Consider the following 20,653-nt stretch of genomic DNA (forward strand, 5'->3'; position numbering starts at 1 on the left):
TTGCCGGTCTGACATATGCAGGAACTGAGGCCCAGAGGAAAGCAGTAGCTTGCCCAAGGTCTCGGCTACTTGACCCTCATGAAGGGGCTCTGCTAAAAACAGTCCACGGGAAGGGGTGGATTCTGGGGCCGAGACTGACGTTTTCCTTCTGCCTTGACCGCTGGGCTGGTGCCGTATTCAGCAGCCCCGACAGGGTGGTGACGCACTAGGGCAGAGCGAGTGTGGGGGGGGGAGCAGGCTCCAGCGTCATCCCCCAAGAGAGGGGGCCTGACCTTGCCTGGACTCCAACAGCCAAGGCTCCCCTGCTCAGGGCCGGGGCGATAAGGCAGGTTTGTTGTGCTGCTCTGAGGCTGAAGGCAAGGAGGGAGGGAGGAGGGAAGGTGAGGGGCAAGAAGGCTGATCACAGGAGAGGACCCACAACTCCGTCAGAATGGGCCCGCCCAGGCTCCACCAAGGCAGGTGGGCTAACTCCCCCTTCACAGATGCATCTGAGACTTAGGGCATGGTGTAATTTGCCCAAGATCAGAGTCAGAAAGTGGCAGAGCCAAGATTAGAACTCATGGCTTTAGCCTTTGCCCTTTCAGGTTTCAAATTAGAAACTGCTTGGGTGGCATTTCCCCAAAATGTGACCCCCAAGACACCCCACAACTGCATCTCTAGGAGGAGGCCTGGTTAAAATGCAGCTTTCTGGGTCAGAATCGAAGGGGTGGTCCCAGGATCTGAACCTGACAGTGGTTCCTGGAGCTCTGACACTGGGAAGCCCACGGCTTGTTGCAGCTTTTCCTTTCTCACCTCCTGGCTTCACAACCTGGCTGCACCCTCACAGCTCAGCCATTCGGACTGACTCATGCTGCCCCCCACCCACCCCAGCAGGCCTGGGCCTTCCCCACTCAGGGCTTCGCCCACTGGCCTCCGTGTCCCATGTGGACCAGCCTTCCACCTGCACCTGCTGCTCCAGGAGCCTTCGCAGAGGTCGGGAATTCCCCTCCTTCAGCGCCTGTTGGAACAACACCCTCCTCCACCATCTGGAATTGTTTGGATCACGCTATTTCATTTTCTGTGAGTCTGCCTTCTTTCCCAACCTTTCCCTCAGTTAAACAGGAAACTCCCAGAGGGCTGGAGACCTGCTGGTTTAACAATGAGCTTCTGAAATCCGTGACTTCACCTAACTCTCTTGGAAACCACAAGTCGTAGGGCTGGGAGAGCTTTACAAACGAGGAAACTGAGTCTCAGGGAGGTTGTGGCCATAGCCAAGTAAGATTCAGGGCTACGCTTGGAGAGTGTATCCATCTGCTTCTACTTTGCCTCTGAACACCCAAAGGCAAAGTGAGGCAGGCGGGACAGCGATCATAAACCATCACCCGGATGAGGAAAGGCGGCCCTGAGATGGGCCAAGCACTCAATGGCATCTGTGCCTTGTTCCTACTTCTACCTCCTTGGATTTGAGTCCAAGCACAGACTTTCTCTCTCCCCTCAGCAGGACGGGGCAGAGCTGGGCCTTGAACTCCCAGGCCAGAGCTCTCAGCCTGGCCCTGACTTGGTCCCAGTGCTCTTCTGGACCCAGGAGCCTCTGCAGCTGGAGGCTCGGAGAGGGAATCAGGAAGTACCTGAACTCACCTTGGTTCTCACAGATCTGGACTTCATTCCTCTTATCAGTGCCCAGCTGGAGAAGGAACAACCCAGATGGCACCTCTGCACGAGTGGGGCAAGGTAGCTATGAGCTGGCACAGGCCCAGCCCAGCCCAAATGAAGCCAAGCTGCAAAGGGGATGGGGCAAGGAGACCAGGCTGGCATTCCTGAGAAGGGTTGGCCCAGCCCTGCCCTGCAGGTGTGGTCTGAGGGAGGCTTGGGGGAGGATGGAGACCTGAGCCACCCAGCAAGGGGGTTTGGCCCGTCCCTACTGGAAAATTAAAATAATGGCTAATTTGTGTCACACCCTGTGTGTCTCCGCCACCCCCACTCCCACCCCCAGGTGCTCAGTTACAGTTTTGGAATGGATAGCTCCATCCAGTCCTGTTCCTTCTGCCCTTTCTCTGCATCAAGGTCGAGGTTGAGTCCCTTCCTCTCTGACGAAAAAGTGCCACAGCTTGGTCTCCTTCCCCTTCACTCGTCAACAACCTGCCCAGGGCCACTCCATCCTTGGCCAATCCAGTTCCACCTCCTCCCACAGCTTGATGTCCTTCCCGGCCATAAGTCCCTCCCGGCCAGGGCCACTCCATCCTCGGCAAGTCCAGTTCCACCTCCTGGGGAAGTCCTCTTTCACAGGCCTGCTGGTAAGTCCCAGGTGGGGCGGATCCTGCTTCAGACTCTGGACCCGACCCTCTTGTTTCGCCTCCTTCCTCAGGCCCAAGGCACCCATTTTTACAGCTCTATAAGCCCCAGCTGACCCCAGTGGCGCTTCCCCTCAGACCTCCGCCCCTTTATGCCCCACAATGGGGACCGGGGTTCTGAAGCTCAGGGAGCCACTGAGGGCGGTATGGCGCTGCGAGACAATGTTCCCCCACCGCCCTGGTCCGCTCCATCCCCGCGAGCAAGCACGGAAAGCCCCGGGCCCAGCGGCCCCCGCCGAGCCCACGCAGCCGGGGCTTCCCGGCCCCGCCCTCCGCACGCCTGGAACTCCACGCCGAGCGCCTGCGCAGAAGGGTCCGCGCCCAGGGCGCATGCGCAGCAGTCACTCCCGCTCTATATTAGGGCCGGGGCGCTCTGGCCCGAGGCTTCCCGCTGCAAGGGCAAGGGCTTGGCTTGGTTTCTCCGCTCGGGTGCCCGGCGCCGCCTCCGCAGAGTTCCCTGTGCAGGTGAGGGCCCGGGGTCTGGGTGCGGGGCCAGCCGGGACCCCGATTCCCAGGCCATGGGGACCCCATCCCCCACCCGCCGCCTCGGGGTCAGCGTTCAGCCCCCAGACCTCCTGCCTATTCGGCCCCTTCCGACATTCCCCGTTTAACCGGACTCCTCTCGAACCCCCTGCCTTTGTTTCCAAGCCCTCGACCCCCAGGTAACTCTGACCCACTGCCACCTAGGCCTGCTTGCGTCCGCCAGACCCAACACCCTGGATTTACAACCCCTGTCCCTCCCCAGTTAGCGCCTCGGCGCCTCCCGGTGAACCCTGCCCGTCTTTGTGCGCCCTCCTTTCTCAATTCCTGTTCATCTGGCTGAGTGGAAATGGGCTCCGAGAAATCCTTGCCTCACAGACCCAGGGCCGGCTTGGGTGCCTTTCCCCGGTTTGGGGTGTGAGGGCAGGAAAGGGTCGGGATCCTTAATAGTCAGGCAAGCCCTCCCTGCCTGGGTGGACACGGCGGCTTCTTCCCCAGCCTCGGTGTGTGCCAGGGGATCTTAGCTGCACCATGCATCTCCCCCAAGGAGCTTCTGACCTCCCAAACCTGTTCTTGACTTACTCCTCTTCCTCTCACCACCTTGGTTATTAGTTTTCAGTATTTATTTAATTTGGTAAAGTTGCGATGAAGGTGCTTTTGTCTAGAACTGGAGAATGCAGGCGACGTTGGTGGCCTGGGTGGAATGTGGTCTCCAGTCCTTACTTGAGTGCTATCCATAGACAGTTTTGAGCAAGACTTGTTAGTGTTGGAGGGTACCCTGCCATAAACTGCAGGTGACGCCTGACCGGGTGAACTTGTTGTGGTATTTGTCTGATTATTAACAAGTGTTGATGTCGCTCATCATCAGTCTTTCTCCAGGAACCAGTGTATCTCTCAGACATGGAGACTGTTGTCCGCCGCTGTCCGTTTTTATCTCGAGTGCCCCAGGCCTTTCTGCAGAAGGCAGGCAAATCTCTGTTGTTCTATGCCCAAAACTGCCCCAAGATGATGGAAGTCGGGGTCAAGCCAGCCTCTCAGGCCCTGTCCACTTCAGCAGTGTGCTGCCAGCAGGTCAGAGAAACCCCTCCGGCCAACGAGAGTAAGTGTCATTGGCAGTGAAGTCGGGGGTGGTGGTGTCTTCACTCATTACTGGACTAGAAGCAGTTCCAGCCCACCGTGGCAGTGAGGGTAACACCAACAGAGGAGTCACTCGGTCCAGGCTCGCCCTTTGCGTGGAGTATTTCTTGTCATTGCCATCTTAACCCCACAGGTCACTTTCAGCTTTCCCATCTTTACAGGTGAAGCAGTGCCCAGCTTTCTAGGTAACACATTTCTGGATCATCTGTCAGTGTCTGTTGGAGTTCTTTTGTTTTATCACATAACTATTAGATTGGACTGTTTTAGTCCAATCTTTTCTTCATCAATTATTTGGTCTTTGGCTTTTTTTTTTTTTTTTTTAAGATTTATTTATTTATTTATCCCCCCACCCCACCCCCCGTTGTTTTACGCTTGCTGTCTGCTTTGTCTGTCCATTTGCTATGTGTTCTGTGTTTGCTTGTCTTCTCTTCAGGCGGTGCCCAGAGAGAGGTACTCAGTCTCTTGCGCCACCCCAGCTCCCTGGTCTGCTGTGTCTTATTGTCTCTCCTCTGTGTCTCTTTGTGTTCTGCCATCTTGCTGTGGCAACACTCCACACGGGCCAGCGTTCCATGCGGGCCAACTCACTGCTCGGGCCAGTTTGCCACGTAGGTCTGCTCACCACACGGGCCAGCTTGCCTTAACCAGGAGGCCCATGTATTGAACCCTGGACCTCCCGTATGGTAGATGGGAGCCCAATCACTTGAGCCACATCTGCTTCCCTGGTCTTTGGCTTTTAAAACAAAACAAAACAAAAACACATCTATCTTTATTTTGTATATACAGTGTTTTGTTTCATTTTTAATAAGAGCTTGGTCTGGCTGTACCAGGAGAGGCTTTTCAGATTTCACTTAATCCTCAAGAATATCTTACTTTACAGGCTTCTCTTAGGTGTGTTTTCTGGGTGTGGACTTGTGAGAACAGAATGTTTTGTGTTTTTTTTCTTAAGTAGAAAGTCGATATTCATAGGATTAATATTTCTCTTTACCATTGTTCAGGAGTTGGTTATGTCTTTTTACTGAACTATCAAAATACTCTTTTAACATTCTGTTCCTAGTAGTGGAAGAGTAGTTGATTAGTAAAATGTGACGTGTCCTCTTGAAGGACTGCTGTGCAAATACCACAAATGATATTCACAAATGTTCTTTACTGGCTTAGGCAGATCTTTATAATGAAAAGTGTGGAATAAACAAGTATATACAGTGTAAGTGAAACTATCTTTAAATCTGCATATTTTTTAAAAAGGTAATATACTAAAATGTTTTGATTATGTTTTAAATGATGAGATTCTCTTTTTCAGTCCTTCTATAATGTGTATTACTTTTGTAATAGGGGGAGGAATGAAATTCAGAGTCCTTTTTTGTAAAGGGGGGGGATTTTCCTTTATAGAAGACATTAATTAAAATCCTACTGAGACACTTTGCCCAAGTTATAGGAAAAGCTAGCCTTGGCCACACAGGAGTATTCCAGAATTGATGAAGAAAAACTTTTCTAGAAAGAAAATGAACTGATTTGCTCAAGGGAAGAAGGAAGTCATTGTAACTAGAAGCATAATATCCAGCTGACTGTGTTGTCAATGGATTTCTTTGATGCATTAGATGAAAAAGTAGATAATGTATGTAAATATAATTATCCCCATGGTTTTTTTCTTAGCATACTAATAATTTAATGAATTGTTATCTGCTAAACAGTATTCTAAAGACTTCAGTTGTGGTCTCATCTTTTGTTTAGGAAAAAACAGGAAAGTGGATGTGGCTCAAGCAGTTGGGCTCCTGTCTACCATATGGGAGGTACAGGGTTTGATACCCGGGGCCTCCTGGTGAAAGCAAGCAGGCCCAAGCAGAGTGCTGCCCTGCAGAGTGCTGGCTCATGTGGAGAGCTGGCACAAGATAACACAACGGCTCAGAGGAAAGACAATAAGAGACACAGCAGACCAGGGAGCTGAGGTAGTGCAAGAAAATGATTGCCTCTCTCACACCCAAGAAGGTCCCAGGATCTGTTCTTAGCGCCACCTAATGAGAAGACAAGCAGACACGGAAGAATACAAAACAAATGGACACAGAGAACGGACAATGAAAAATGGGGGGGGGGAACGGACTTTGGCCCAGTGGTTAGGGCGTCCGTCTACCATATGGGAGGTCCGCGGTTCAAGCCCCGGGCCTTCTTGACCCGTGTGGAGCTGGCCATGCGCAGCGCTGATGCGCGCAAGGAGTGCCGTGCCACGCAAGGGTGTCCCCCGCGTGGGGGAGCCCCACGCGCAAGGAGTGCACCCGTGAGGAAAAGCCGCCCAGCGTGAAAAGAAAGAGCAGCCTGCCCAGGAATGGCGCCGCCCACACTTCCCCGTGCCGCTGACGACAACAGAAGCGGACAAAGAAACAAGACGCAGCAAATAGACACCAAGAACAGACAACCAGGGGAGGGGGGGAAATTAAATAAATAAATAAATCTTTAAAAAAAAAAAAAGAAAAAGAAAAATGGGGGGGGAGGGGATAAATCTTTTTTTAAAATCTTTTTAAAAAAGAAGGCACTTCCTTGTCAAGAACCTATTTAGAAAATATTAGCAGAGAGATATGTGTAAATATTACCAATTACCTTAGAAATTGTGTCCTCTTATGTGTTTCTCATGGAAATGTATATTTGGGGTAGAATTTACTGGAAATAATCCAATTTGAGTATTTTGAGTTGTCTAAAACTAGAAAAGGCTATATTTTTAAATGTATAAGTGAGAAGAAATACTGTGGAAGGTAACAACTTAAAAATATATATATATTTATTTCTCCCCCCACCCCCTTGTTGTTTGCACTCACAGTGTGCTCTCTCTGCCTGCTTGTTTTCCTGTTTTAGGAGGCACCAGAAACTGAACCTGGGACCTCCCATGTAGAAGGGTGGCCAATCACTTGAGCTATATCTGCTCCCTGCTTGTTGTATCTCTTGTTATGTGTCCTCATTGCATCATTTTGTTGTCTTGCTTGTCTTTAGGAGGCACTGGGAACTGAACCTGGGACCTCCTGTGTGGTAGGCAGGTGCCCAACTCTGATCCACATCCGCTTTCCCCCACTTAACTCTTCACAAGAACATTGTTTCCATTGAGGCAGATGAGAAAACAGTTAAATAACAGGACCTAATAAAAATATACTGTGTCTGGATTATAGGGTAGAGTAAGTAGAAAGTTTATCATTGAAGTTGTAAGAGAAACAAGTGTTTATTTGTGTGTGCTTTACATCCACAACTGATGGCTCAGTTTTTCTTTTCCCCCCCCTCCACCCACCCAGAGGACAAAACTGCCAAAGCTGAGGTCCAGCACTCTCCTGATGGATCCCAGAAAACTCCAGATGGGATACAGCTTCCATCTGGTCATCCGCCCTCTGCCACAAGCCAGGGTACTGCAAGCAAGTGCCCTTTCCTGGCAGCCCAGATGAGCCAGGGGGGCAGCAGCGTCTTCCGCAGAGCCAGTCTAGAGCTTCAGGAGGATGTGCAGGAAATGCATGCCGTGAGGAAAGGTAGGCAGATGAGACGTGAACCATCGGGAAGAATGGAGAAGTCCAGTTGGCACTTTCGATCCCTCCGATTTGTGTATTAACTGTTATCAAGCAGTGTTTGCGTAAACGCCTTCCTCTTTTAAGGCAAAGGAGGAAGGTCGTCCAGAGGGACAGTCAACGGACTGTGTTGCAAAATGTGGGACTTTCTTTCTGGTGAGTGTGTAGGATGTGACCAGCTTTGACAATAACCGTTTCATTTCTGAAATACTCTGTAGTTGTCAGAAAGCTGCTGCCAGGTGCCCTTTGTTTCCTTCCCCCCTCATCTAGTGGGGTGCTAAAGCATTAAGTGCTGGTCTTTGGCCCCCCAAGCTGCTGTGTGCCGTAATGACGGTCATTGAATGGCAACTTTAATTCCAGCTTTGTCCCATAGAGCACCCGAGGCCCCCCCAGAAAGCCTCATCTGCCAAAATTATACATATGGCCAGAATTACGTTTTCTGTGAAGAAAGTTGAGATTAGGGATGCGGGGGTGGAGTGGGAGGGAGAAGGCACTCTGACACTAGAGAGCTCTGGACTTCAGTGTTGATTAAAGCTGGCCGGCAGCTCTGGAAACAAAACAGACATGGACCGTTAGGATAATGAAAATAGAAGAGCAGCTGGATACACTTGGTTGCCACAAACTTTGGTTATGATGGGCTCTTTTGGTGGGTGAACTAGGCAGGAAGCCGTTTTTTCACGATGTTTGGAAAGTATAGTGAGCTGTTGGTCCCATTTGCCACTTGTTTTTGTTACAGAGGCTGCCCAAACCTCGGTGGACCCCGGCGTGAATACCGCGAAGCCCGGGGGCGGGGAGCCCAGTGGGTTGCTGAAAAATTTTCAGGATATCATGCGGAAGCAAAGACCAGAAAGAGTGTCCCATCTTCTTCAAGATAATTTGCCAAAATGTAAGTCTCGCTGTTATTTGTCTGATGCAGGAGAGAGGTTGTGACTTAGACGTGCATCAGGTTAAAACCTTAAATTGCACGATGAGTTGAGGCTTGAAAGCCCTGGCTCTCGTTTGATGTGAGTCGGTGCCCTCGGTCACAATGACTACAAACCCTGCTCATAGCCTGCCTTTTCTCTTTTAATACCTAAGGGGGGTCAGGTATAGCTCAGAGGTTGAGTGCCTGCTTCACATGTACAACGTCCCAGGCTCAATCCCTGGTACCTCCTAGGGAAAAAAAAACATACCTCATGTCCACACACCAGCACTGTGCTAAACACTTGACAGTCTTAGTTACGCCTCACAGATAAGGACAGAGAAACTTGTATAGCATCTCCCTGCTACTCAGTGACCAAGCTGGGATATGAACCGTTTGGTCTTTTGCTCAAGCCCAAATGTGCTCCTTAACCATCAGGCTCTTGTTCCGTTTTTAGCTCTTTCCGTATTTCAGTATGACCGTTTCTTTGAGAAGAAAATAGATGAGAAGAAAAATGACCACACCTATCGAGTGTTTAAAACCGTGAACCGGAGGGCGCACAGCTTCCCCATGGCGGATGACTACACCGACTCCCTCGTCACCAAAAAGCAGGTGTCGGTCTGGTGTAGCAACGACTACCTGGGAATGAGTCGCCACCCACGGGTGTGTGGGGCAGTCATGTGAGTAGCCTGGGCTTTCCGTCACCACTGGCGTTATTTGGCAAGACATCATCGGTGTTTTACAGGGATTGAATCTTTTAAGGGGGAGTATTTGGCAGCTGAAAGTGTGCAAGCTCATGGCTGCTTAGGTTGAGTTAGTGGGTGAATACTTGATCTTTTAAAACAAAGTCGCCCTTTCACTGGGAGGTTTTCACAATTTCAGAATTGCAGGTGAGAATGCCACCCTTGCAGGGTCTACTGTTTAAGCATTTTAGGTCTTGTGCATCTTCAGGAATTCAATTTAAATTAAACAGGCTTCAAATTACAACAGGTAGCAGACTGGGAAGTTTTTGAGTACAACATTGATCTTAAAGGATCCTAGCAAAATATGTTCCTAGCCTTTAAAAAGTACCGTACGGATTACTTTTGATGAGACTCTGGCTTCCAAGTGGTTGGCGGAGCCCTTTGGTGTGTCGAGGGTTCCAGTTTACAGGCTCATTTCCTGCACACGTTGTGTGTGGATCAACTTCCCACCACCCCTCAAGTGAGCACACCTGCAGCATCAGGCAGCCTTGCACAGAGACCGCCTTGGTTACGGCTGCAGGTGAGAACTACAAATGTAGAGGAAACGCTCCCTCCAGAGGATGTGTTCAAAAGGGGGGGAGAGCCCATCATTCACATCCTGTGGGAGTGTCACTAGGGAGGCTGGAGGCAGCTGCCTGCCAAACTCCCCACGAGGCTCGCTCAGGAGAGGCGCGCTCGGGAGAGGCGCGCTCGGGAGAGGCGCGCTCGGGAGAGCCCCATCTGCGGGAATGATAGATGCCTCCTGGCAGCACATGCCTGGTTTGCGGAGGGTTGAGGGTGTAAGGTAACTCTGTCCCAGGTGTCCCTCCAGAGAGCGCTTTTTTTTTTAAGAGGCGATATTGGGAGAAATGATGTTTCTCAGAGAAAAGAAGCAATAGGGATGAATTCAACTAATACTTAGAACTTGGTGACTTTCAAATGAACAGCGATTGTTCTAGAGTAGTCCTAGAGGTAACTTGTTCTTCTCCCACCTCATCTGAAGATGAAGTTGGTTGAAATGTCCTGCCCTGGATTTCACAGTGAGCAAATTGCTGGATCAACATAAGTTTCAGTCTCCTGGAAAGAGGAGTAGTTCACACAGTGCTTAGAACCATGAGATTTATTTTGTTTTCTGATATTGGTTTGTTTTGTTTTTTTTACAGGGACACTTTGAAACAACATGGTGCTGGGGCAGGTGGTACTAGAAATATTTCTGGAACGAGTAAATTCCACGTGGAACTGGAGCAGGAGCTGGCCGACCTCCACGGGAAAGATGCAGCGCTCTTGTTTTCCTCGTGCTTTGTGGCCAATGACTCGACCCTCTTCACCCTGGCTAAGATGATGCCAGGTAAGGAGCCCGTCGTGAGGGCCTCGGAGGAACGTTGACAACCAAGAAGACTTACCAAAAACACTCATTTGAGAGTAGCGTATTCTTGTATTCTGAGATGATCCTTTGGAGAATTTGCTTAATCATTTTTGTTTGTCTCTTGATTGAATTTGGAATTATGCAGCCAGGTGTAAAGGCAGTTTAATTGCCTGTCATGGGGTTATTCTCGAGCTTTCTTAGTGGAGAATCAGTAGTTATTTTGCCAGGAGGAAACTGGCATGCAGTGCTTTTTCCACACTGGGCAAAAGCTGCATTCTCAGGGCAAAGTCTGGGTCTCTGATTGTCCAGGACATAATTCATCTTGATATTTTTGTCCTGTTAGGCTGCGAGATTTACTCTGATTCTGGGAACCACGCGTCCATGATCCAGGGGATTCGAAATAGCCGAGTGCCAAAGTACATCTTCCGCCACAATGATGTCAGCCACCTCCGAGACCTGCTGCAGAGATCGGACCCTTCCGTCCCCAAAATTGTTGCGTTTGAAACTGTCCATTCAATGGATGGTAAGTCTCGGTGCTTGGCAGTAGAGGCTAATCAGAAACCTTACATGAAAAACGAAGCCTGACCTGATAAGTGCATGGTGTTTTGTTTTGTTTTGCTTTTGTGTATTATTTTATCTTCACTCTGTCAGGATTTTGTAACTGGCAGACATGATTTAGATTGCGGTGAACGCAGGTGTTCTGTTCTGGCTTCCGTTAGTCTCCAAGACCCCCAGGCGAACCTAGAAACTGGAAAGTTCCTTTTCTTCCCAATATTAAGTGGTACCTTAGAATGCAAGTTATTTTATTCTGTCTGACTCTACCCAAAACAAAAGCTTGGGAAATGGTAAGCTCTTCAGAGCAGTGTCTGGTCTTTCCTCAGGGGCGGTGTGCCCGTTGGAAGAGCTCTGTGACGTCGCCCATGAGTTTGGAGCCATCACCTTTGTGGACGAGGTGCATGCAGTGGGGCTGTATGGGGCTCGAGGCGGAGGGATTGGCGATCGGGATGGAGTCATGCCAAAAATGGACATCATTTCTGGGACCCTGGGTACGTATGCTCTGCATTCCATCCTCCACGTTAAAATTAGAGGGTCTTCACAGAGCCAGGGCCTCCCCGTCTAACTGAGACCAGTGAGGAGATGGTGTGGTAGCATGTCACGCCGGGGCCACTTTCTATTTTAGGTGCGGTTTTGGTGCCAGTGACTGGCAGCACAGCTCAGAAAACCTTGAATCATGGAGGCACGGCTTCCAGAATCAGAGTAAATCTCACTGCCTAACTCACCAGAAGTACCATTTATTGCCATCTGAGCTCATTCCAAACACAGTCGTGCTCTAACTACCTGCCATGGGCAAAAAACTTTACTCTTTGTGCCTCAGATTGTTCCCCTACATTTTTTTAAAAAAAAAAAGGAAAAAAGTGAATCCTAGTACTTTTTACCTTTAAGTGGTTGTGAGGACCTACAGATTCAGCCTTGTGAATTGCTGAGCTCTGTGCCTACTGCATGGAAGCTTCCAGTTTACGCTGTATTTCCTCTGCTCCTCCTTGTTGAGAGGCAGTGTCTTGTGGCAGTTGGAAGCCAGACTCTGGAGCCGTGCTGCGTGGGTTTAAATCTGGCTGCCTAACTCACTAGCTGAATGACCTTGGGCCAGTAGTTAGCCTTTCTGTGCCTGTGCCTCAGTTTCCTTTTCAATATAAAGGAGATAACAACTGAACCCGCCTCAGAATTCGGGTGGGGAACAGAAAGGAATTATGTGTAGATGATTATGACAGACATTCCCCTTTGCCTTTTTGGGCCCTAAAGAGATGAAAATAAATTGTAGGCTTGTAAACCTTCGGAAGTTAGCAAGGCAGTTGGGGCGCCATGTGGCAGTTGGACTAAAATGCCACCTTACAGCCTGCAGTTGGTAAAGAAAGAACAGGCAGAAAAGAGCATCCTTCAGCACCGTCACAACGTGTGAGAACCTCGTGCAGGCCGCCAGAGCCTGGGTGTTCTCAGGGCAGAGTCCTGCCAGGAGGAAAGCACTTGTTCGTGCTCTCCTAATTCTGGCAGCCCTTTTCTTTTGAAGAGTTCTATTGACGTGGCCTCTTTGAAGGTACAGTCATTGTAAGACGAAAGAGGCTGGAGAGAGAAATTTTCCACTGGGAGCTTGTACCAGCCTAACCTGGCAAGGGGTTCAAGGAGGAATGTTAATTACGGAACATAATGTTAAGGTCTATGAGAACTCTTCTGGATGCCTTAATCCTGAAATTCGAGATGCAGGTTATACAAAGGGACTTAATGAGAACTGGAAAATGAGGCTGGCTCTAAGTCAGCCTTAACAGGTTCTGAGTTTCATATTTATCTGGCAAGTGCTGATTGCCAGGGGCGTGTAGTCACTGTTTACTTAAATAGCGAATGACATGGGTCACACCAGAACAGTGAACAGGCTTAGCTGAGTTCCACGGCAGCCTCCAGGGCAGTCTTACAGTGAGGAACGGCGCAGGTGCCACAGCTCAGATCCTGTTCCTATAGAACACGGGCATTGGACCTGCTGGCCAGCAGAGCAGCGGTGGGTGGGAAAGGTCCCCGAGAAGAAAGTGGTGGGACGAGAGCCAGCGGCGTGATGCTCCAACCCTCCCTGGGATGCCAGGCCTGGTCTGGACACCTGAGTTTTGACACCAACAGCTCAGGCGCCAGCTTGGCCTCATGACTTTGGCAAGACCCTTCCACAGACTTCAGCTTTTTCCCTTTTAAAAGGGGTGGACACCCCTCCCTTTACTTGTCTCAGTCTCGGGGGAACTCAAAAAGATGAGGAGGGAAGTCCGCACTTTGAGGCTGTGCGGCGCTTTGGTGCGTGGACGTGGAGGCCGTTGCCGTTGTAAACGGGGCTGTCTCCTCCCAGGCAAGGCCTTTGGCTGCGTTGGGGGGTACATCGCCAGCACACGTTCTCTCATCGACACCGTCCGGTCCTACGCTGCCGGCTTCATCTTCACCACCTCCCTGCCGCCCATGCTGCTGGCCGGAGCCCTGGAGTCCGTGCGGATTTTGAAGAGCACCGAGGGGCGGGCGCTTCGCCGCCAGCATCAGCGCAATGTCAAGCTCATGAGGCAGATGCTCATGGACGCTGGCCTCCCCGTCGTCCACTGCCCCAGCCACATCATCCCTGTCCGGGTAATGGCCTGTCTATGATTGGACGTGCCGGGGGCCGTGCCTCCATCCATGCCGCGCGGCTGCTGGGGTCCACCCCTTTCTGACTGCCAGGGCAGGGGCGATAGCCGGGGGCCCTCTGCCGTGCTTCCACCTTGGGATGCTTTCACTGTGAACGGGAAGTCTTTGAACCCAGCAGGCTGACACCCAGATTCCCTCTCCAGAGCACTGACCTTAACAACATAAATGCAGGCTTTGCCTCTGGAAAGCCCCAAAAGCCTGAACTTGGCCGACTTTGAAGTGTGGCTTTCTGTTCAGTTACCTTCTGAATAGATCTTGCCCTTCCTGCCGCAGGCAGTAGCCATGTTGGCGTCAGGGTCAAACCAGCGGTGTGTAACAAGTTGCCCTCATCTCCAGGGTGTGTGTGGGCAGCACTTGCTCTCTCCCCCGAGCTTGCATAATGCTACTGCAGCCCGGCCCTCGAGCCCGAGCCTGTGGGTACCGTGTTCCCTAGGAGCAGAGTCTCTGCTAAGAGGGGTCCGTCCCAGCCTGACCTAACCTCTTATCGTCCCCGTAGGTTGCAGATGCTGCTAAAAACACGCAAGTCTGTGACGAGTTAATGAGCAGACACAACATCTACGTTCAAGCAATCAACTACCCCACGGTGCCGCGGGGCGCAGAGCTCCTGCGGATTGCCCCCACGCCTCATCACACGCCACAGATGATGGCCTACTTCCTTGGTGAGTACCTGGGGAGCTGCCGGGCCTCCCCGGGGGCTGTGCTGATCTGTCTGTGCTAAGCTGTCCCTGCGGTGCTTGTACTTAAAACCCTTTAGAGGTGCTCAGGTTTGCTCTTTTTCTAAGTAGTTAAGACTGGGAAAAGACAGGGCTCTCAGATGGCCGAGAACTCCAAAAGACCTTTAGGGGCCTAATTTACCTTACGAGGGTACTGGAATTATTTTAGTAGTGGTGAGGGAGCCTGTGTTTCCACTGCCCCCTTGAACGTTTGACTTCTGCCACCCAGTAGTGACTGTAGGAAGGGAGAAGAGGCCACCAGGGACTCCCGGGGTCCAGCTCACATCTCCCCTCTGCAGTTCTATTTCCCCAGACATTGTGTGGTCCCTGGACCCCCCACCCAGCCCCCTCTGAGAAGCATAATTGCTCCACCTTTGCCACTGCTCAGATTCTACACAACCCACCTCCTCTCCCTCCTGGCACTGTGTCCGTCCTGGAGGCAGGGCCTGAGAAGGGGCTTTTAGCCACAGGTGCCTGGCAGGCACATTGCCTTCCGGAGCCCTCTCAGGACAGGTTCAGCCTGCTTGCTGGCTTTGAGATCGTTCTTTCAGGAATGCTCATTTCAAGTTGTAGCGTGGAATGTCGGAACCGCTTCTTCCCCAAAGGCCTATAAAATACAGCCAGAGTTGGCTTTGCTTCTCTCTCTCTATTTATTTTATGATAGCCTTATTGAGAAATAATTCACATACTGTAACATTCACCCTTTTGAAGTGTGCAGTGTCTGGTTTTTGATGTATTCAAAGTTGTGCAACCACCACCACTCTCTCATTTCAGAACATTTCTTAATCCTGTAAAGAAACTCTCCCCAACAACAGTCCCTGCCCGCCCCGCCCCGCGCCCGCCTCCAGCCCTGGCAGCCTCTGAGCCACTCTCCACCTCTGTGCATTTGCCTGCTCTGCACCTATCAGCAGAATCCTATACTCTGGCCTTCCACATCTGGCTTCTCTTACTTAGGATAATATTTTCAAGGTTGTCCACATTGTAGCCGGAATCTGTACTTCATTCCTTTTTATTGCCAAATAATTCTCCATTGTTTCATCACACCACGCTTTGTTTATCCATTCATCCGTTGATGGACTTCAGCTTGTTGCCACTTTTTGGCTCTTGTGAATATGCACGTTCACATTCAGGTTTTTCTGCAGACCTACGTTTTATTTTTTATAAACTATTTCTCCTCACAGAGAATCTGCTGGCCACATGGAAGCAAGTGGGACTGGAACTGAAGCCGTACTCCTCGGCCGAGTGCAACTTCTGCAGGAGGCCACTGCATTTTGAAGTGATGAGCGAAAGAGAGAAATCCTACTTCTCTGGCATGAGCAAGTTGGTATCTGCTCAGGCCTGACTGTGACCTCGATGAGTCCATGTAGCACCAGGCCAAATCATTCCCAGATAGCCCCCAGCGTTGGCCGTGCGTGTGGATTAAACTATATTAAATTTTGATTTAAGGTAAAAATGTAGTTCTGAAATAAAAGCTTGTTTAAGCGATGGGTCCTGCTGTCTGCGGAGTCAGCATTAGTTTGTCTTCAGCCCTTTGCGTTTGGTCTGCATTGCGTGGATGTGTGAGACGTGAAAGTCCACTGTTCCTCCGGAATGGCCGCCTCCTGCTTGGACCCAGCTGGCTGCCTCTCTAGTGCCTTCTGCACCCACACAGCTGAGCAGTTCCAAGAAGTGATGCCACCATGGCAACCACTTTCACCTTAAATTTCTCACCACATATCTCAAGTGGGCAAGCGACACTGCCCAGGAACCCCGCTGCAGCTGTTTCCTCTCCTCTTTCATTTCTCAGCCAGGGCCGTGGCCTCCAACCCCATCCCCCTTGTGCAGGGGGAGGAGTGTGTGCGCCTTAGCCCGGCTCCTTCCACTTGCAGTCTGGGTCTCCTCCCTTCTTGCATGTTGTTGGAACCATCCCTCTGTGTCCCATTCCTTCCCATCTCCCGGCTCATTCCCATCGACCTGCAATAGCCTCTGTCACCACCCATCTTAAAAAGTAGCAAGTAAAGGCCTCCCTCAGTCTACACCACTTACTTGATGCTACTCACTTCTCTGTTCTGTTCCTTCTCAGCCCACTGTGCCCTCTTTCACTGCTCTTTGTTTGGTATTGTATTTATTCCGTAAAGTATTAAGTGCTTGCCCCGGCAAGCAGTCCTGTCTTAGGTTAAACCCAGTGAAACTGCCCTGTGGCACATGTCTTAATGAAGTCTGAACATCTTGCATCCCTGTGCCCTGCAGAGGCCACTCTTCACCATCACCAGCAACCTCTGTCTGGCCAAATCCAGTGGCCAAGCCTATCTTCCTCTTGGGATTGCTCAGTGGTTGTCCACGGCCTCCTTTCTCAAGCTCTCCCCTCTAGGCTGCTGTGCCACAAGGCTCTCCTGGTTATTTTCCTTCCACTTCACGAGCTAGACCTTGGTCTGCTTGGCCAGGTCCTCCTGTGACTGCCAAGGGCTCGACCGGGCACATCGCTAGCTGTACTCGACGCCTGCCCCAGCATGGGTGCCCCCAGCCCTGCGTCCTAGTTCCGTCTGCATGCTCCCTGCCGTCTCTGGCTTGGGTGTCAAACAAGCCACTTAGACCACAGAGGTCCGAGGATGCCCTGAGTGCCCGCCTCCCACTACCTGCCCTTCGCCTTGCCTCACCATCGTCAGCTGCTCAGGCCTCTCGGGGAGGCAGCTCCTCCTTTCCTCATGGGCCTCTAAAACACATCTCAGGTGGCATCTGCTCCAGCCACCACCCCACACAGCAGCCTGCGGGAGCTTTTGAAAATACAAATCAGATCGTGTTTCTCCCCTGCCGAAAGCCTCCCCGGTCTTCCGATTGCACTCTGGTTAGATTCCAGATTCCTCTGCAGGCCGGCAAGGCCCTCTGGGTCAGGCTCCCGTCCCGCGATGGTCCCTGCTTCTTTGCGCTGGGCCTCGCTTCCGGGCTCCCTGCCCTCGGCTCTCCGTTGGCCAGTTCCTTGGCCTAGGTCTCTCCACTGAGCTCGCGGCGTGACCACCAAGGGGACCTGCCCTGAGCGCCCGGCATGCTCGCCCCGCCCGACCTGCACAGCACGGGCAAGCGCTGCACTCTCCCGCGCTGGGCTGGCCATTTGCTTTCACGCTTCTGTAATTCTCACTTCCGTAGCTTCAGTGTCCCACACTTGACGCACAGTGATCAACAAATGGGTGTTGAGTAAATGAAGGGATCAAGTCTGCTTTACGAGAAAAAATAAATGCTCTGAAGAAAAACCAAGCAGTTGGAGGATGCCCTCCCCACTCTCAGCTCCAGAAAAGGCAGTTGTACTGGTTCCCCGCCAGCGGCACCCCTTCCGGGAGGCGGGCTGGGCAGAGCGAGGCCGAGTCCTGGTCCCACCAGATGAACGCACGCGCCCAGCCCCGCGACATTCGTGTGGTTCCTTTCTGCCCAGGAAACAGCCTGGCTCCGCCCCCCAGCTCCGGCATCTCCTGCGAGCTCTTAGGACTTTGCCACTCGTGTTCCCACACCTGTAGCTCCCTCCACCCCTGTTCCTTCAAGCATGGCTTTTTCCCCCTCTAGCCTAGGGAACGTTCTGGAGGCTTCGGAAGACCTGCTTGTTCCTCCTAAGACCCCCTGCCAGCAGGGTCCACAGGGCGCCTACATGCACCAGCCCCCTGACTGCTTCTTGGGGTTGTGAGAACAAAGAATGGACTGATGTGCAGGAAATAGAGCAAATGTGTGAGCCCCTTAAAAATGGGGAGCTTGCTTTGAATATGCAACTAGTGTGGAAATGTAAGATGGAAGTTTCTTAAGAATATGTAGTGGCCTGGGGCATTAAATACAACAGGGAAAAGGCGAGTTTTACTTTAAATTCCTGTAAATAGCATTTCCTTGCATTTAAGGTGCCCCCATAGGTTTTCTGGATCTGGGCATTCACTGGCAGATCCAGCAGCTTATCTGGTACCCACTGCTCGCCAACGGCAATAAGCCCGAGAAGGCAGGCAGGGGCTGCCGACTGCCCCAGCTGCCCCGGGCCTGCTCCCAGGGAGAGCGGCTGCCCATGGCTTCTCACGCCTCTGATCCAACCATTTTGGCGTCTGCACCCCTTTTCAGTGCTCTGGGCCCCACCCAGGAGAGGCCCAGGTCCCTGGCCTGGGAGGATCATTCTCTGGGTGGGGAGAGAAAACGTCAAAACCACAGAAGCTGGTGGTCTCGAACACAAGCCCCCCTCTCTAATAAAGAGGCCAGAGGCCCGGCTTGGGTTTTCAGACCTTCGCACCCACCGCCTCTAACCTCGACAGCAGCCTCCCGTAGCTCAGGCCACCCCCATTCGCAGACAGGCAACCTGAGGCTGCAAAGGGGAGGTCGTGCCCAAGATAACTCACACGGCGGAGCTGGGGTGCAGGCCCGGGGAACCTGACCCGAGGCCTCTTTGCCCTGGCCCTGCAAAGCAGGTGGCAGCACGAAGGGTCAAGCACAGCCGGCTGTGCGGAGGAGAGGGCCGCTGGGGGTGAGGGCGGGCGCACACCCAGCCCTAACTGGGTGCGGCTCCCAAGGCCTCCTGTAGGCCTGGAGAGCCGAGCCGCCTCTGCAGAGCAGCCGAGCGGATCCCTGCTGGTTGAACCAAGCATGACAGACCCCCAGGCTCGCTCAAGCTGGGCCCCCGCAGGCTTCCGACTTCAGCTCCCACCCTCCCTCTCCAAAAGGCTCTGCCTCTGAAGCCCCAGCCCCCAAAAGAACCAGAGAGGTGAGCACACGGGGGTGGGCGGGCGTGGAAACGGCCAGAGGGCAGCTGGGTTCCCACATGCAGTCTGTGCTGCTTCCTGCCCAGTTCCCGGATGTGGCTAGAGCAGTCTCAGAGCTGACCGCAGGGGCTCCCCCAGACACTCCCCAATTGGGGGGGAAGGCTGTTTTGTTTCTTAAGCCTCTGGTTTTCTCCCCAGGCATGGACCACGTTGATAAGGGAAGCCAAGGCCTGCCCTCAGCCGGGTCCTCCAGAAGCCTCGTGTGCACCCAGGGTGCAGGCCGGGGCCCCTGGCCCGGCTGCCTGGTCTCCCTCCCAGCTGGGCCCTGGAAAACAGGCAAGACGACCCTCCCCTCCCAGGGCCGCCCACCATCGGGCTGAACCTTGAGCCAATCTGTGGCCAGCTCCAGACCCCATCCCGGAGGCCCTGAGCAGCCAAGCTGGCCGCTAACTGGCCGGGGCCAGCCCAGAGGGCTCGGCTCTCGTGAGCTGCAACGGTCAGCAGGCTGCTCGGGTCGCCCCTGCCCTCCCAAGGGCCGCTGTGGTGGGGGTGATGGCGTAGGCTGCCCGCCCTGGTGCAGCCGGCCCAGGCCAGGCCCCTCAGGCTGGCACGACCCACGGCTCCTCACACACTCGTGGACTGCTGACCGGACAGGAGGTCTCCAGACCTCAGGCACCAGGCCCCCAGCAGCATCCCCGAAAGTGCACTCTCACTGCATCCTGGACAGATGTGGCTGCCTCCGTCACCTACGTGCCATCAGCTCTGAGAGGCGGGGACAGGAACAGGGGGCCCGGCTTTTGAGGCCACGTGGTGGCTCACCCAAGTGTCCGAAAAGAAAGACCTGGAATGCACCTCAGGGGGGAGACAAAAAAAGAGTGGATTGTGAATTCATCCTACAGTCTTCCGTGGCAGCCACATCCCTTGCTCTCCCAAACGGCCTCCACCCTGCACAGGACGACCACCAGGGGGCGCCATCACCCCCCTGAATTTTCTTGCCCACTTGGGAATCGTCATTCCCCGGAGGTGCCGCCCCTCAGGCCTCTGCTGGCCAGAAAGGAGGCCAGCCTGCAGGTCGCCTGCCACCGTTTGCAGGCCAGTGGGGTAGAGAAAGGCAGGTGCCTGACCCAGGACACGGCAGAGGGGCTGCGTGCCGACAGGGCTGAGGATAGGGCATGGCGGAGGGGCCGGACAAGGCAGGAGAGCCGTCCCTGCTCTCTGGGAAGGTCCAAGACCACCTGGCAGTGACCGTCATCAGACCGCCCCAAAGGCTGCCCGTGAACAAAGCCGTCCTCAGCAGCCTCCCTCCCCTGCAGACCCACGTCCTAAGCACAGCTGCCACCCCCAACTGGCAGAGTTTCCCCAAACTACCTGCGGCAGTTTGAGATTGTTTTATGAATCTCAAAAAAAAAAAAAAAAAGATGATGTTTATAAATTAATCCATTCCTCTGGCTATGATACCCTCTGATTTTATTAAATTCAGCTGAGGTGCCTTTGATTCGATTACCTGTTAAGATTAGAGCAGGGGTTCTTAACCAGGGGTCTGTGAGCTTGAATTGAAAAATTT

At 52.5% G+C, this 20,653-nt stretch overlaps 1 protein-coding gene across 2 annotated transcripts; it reads left to right on the forward strand.

Moving 5' to 3' along the window:
* The first annotated feature begins 2,417 nt into the window (after positions 1 to 2,417).
* Positions 2,418 to 15,879, forward strand: ALAS1 (5'-aminolevulinate synthase 1). 2 transcript variants are annotated; one of them, XM_058288877.2, is made up of 11 exons: positions 2,418 to 2,795; positions 3,690 to 3,909; positions 7,217 to 7,444; positions 8,217 to 8,366; positions 8,839 to 9,061; positions 10,267 to 10,451; positions 10,813 to 10,992; positions 11,351 to 11,515; positions 13,351 to 13,619; positions 14,173 to 14,335; positions 15,571 to 15,879. In XM_058288877.2, the coding sequence occupies exons 1-11, from the start codon at positions 2,433 to 2,435 to the stop codon at positions 15,729 to 15,731; spliced, it is 2,307 nt and encodes a 768-aa protein (XP_058144860.1). In that variant the 5' UTR covers positions 2,418 to 2,432; the 3' UTR covers positions 15,732 to 15,879. The 2 variants fall into 2 exon arrangements, with proteins under 2 accessions (XP_058144860.1, XP_058144861.1); XM_058288878.2 differs by having other exon boundaries at positions 2,641 to 2,795; positions 3,679 to 3,909.
* Positions 15,880 to 20,653: the final 4,774 nt, after the last annotated feature.

This window comes from Dasypus novemcinctus, chromosome 26 (genome assembly GCF_030445035.2).
Source record: "Dasypus novemcinctus isolate mDasNov1 chromosome 26, mDasNov1.1.hap2, whole genome shotgun sequence".
NCBI lineage: Eukaryota > Metazoa > Chordata > Mammalia > Cingulata > Dasypodidae > Dasypus > Dasypus novemcinctus.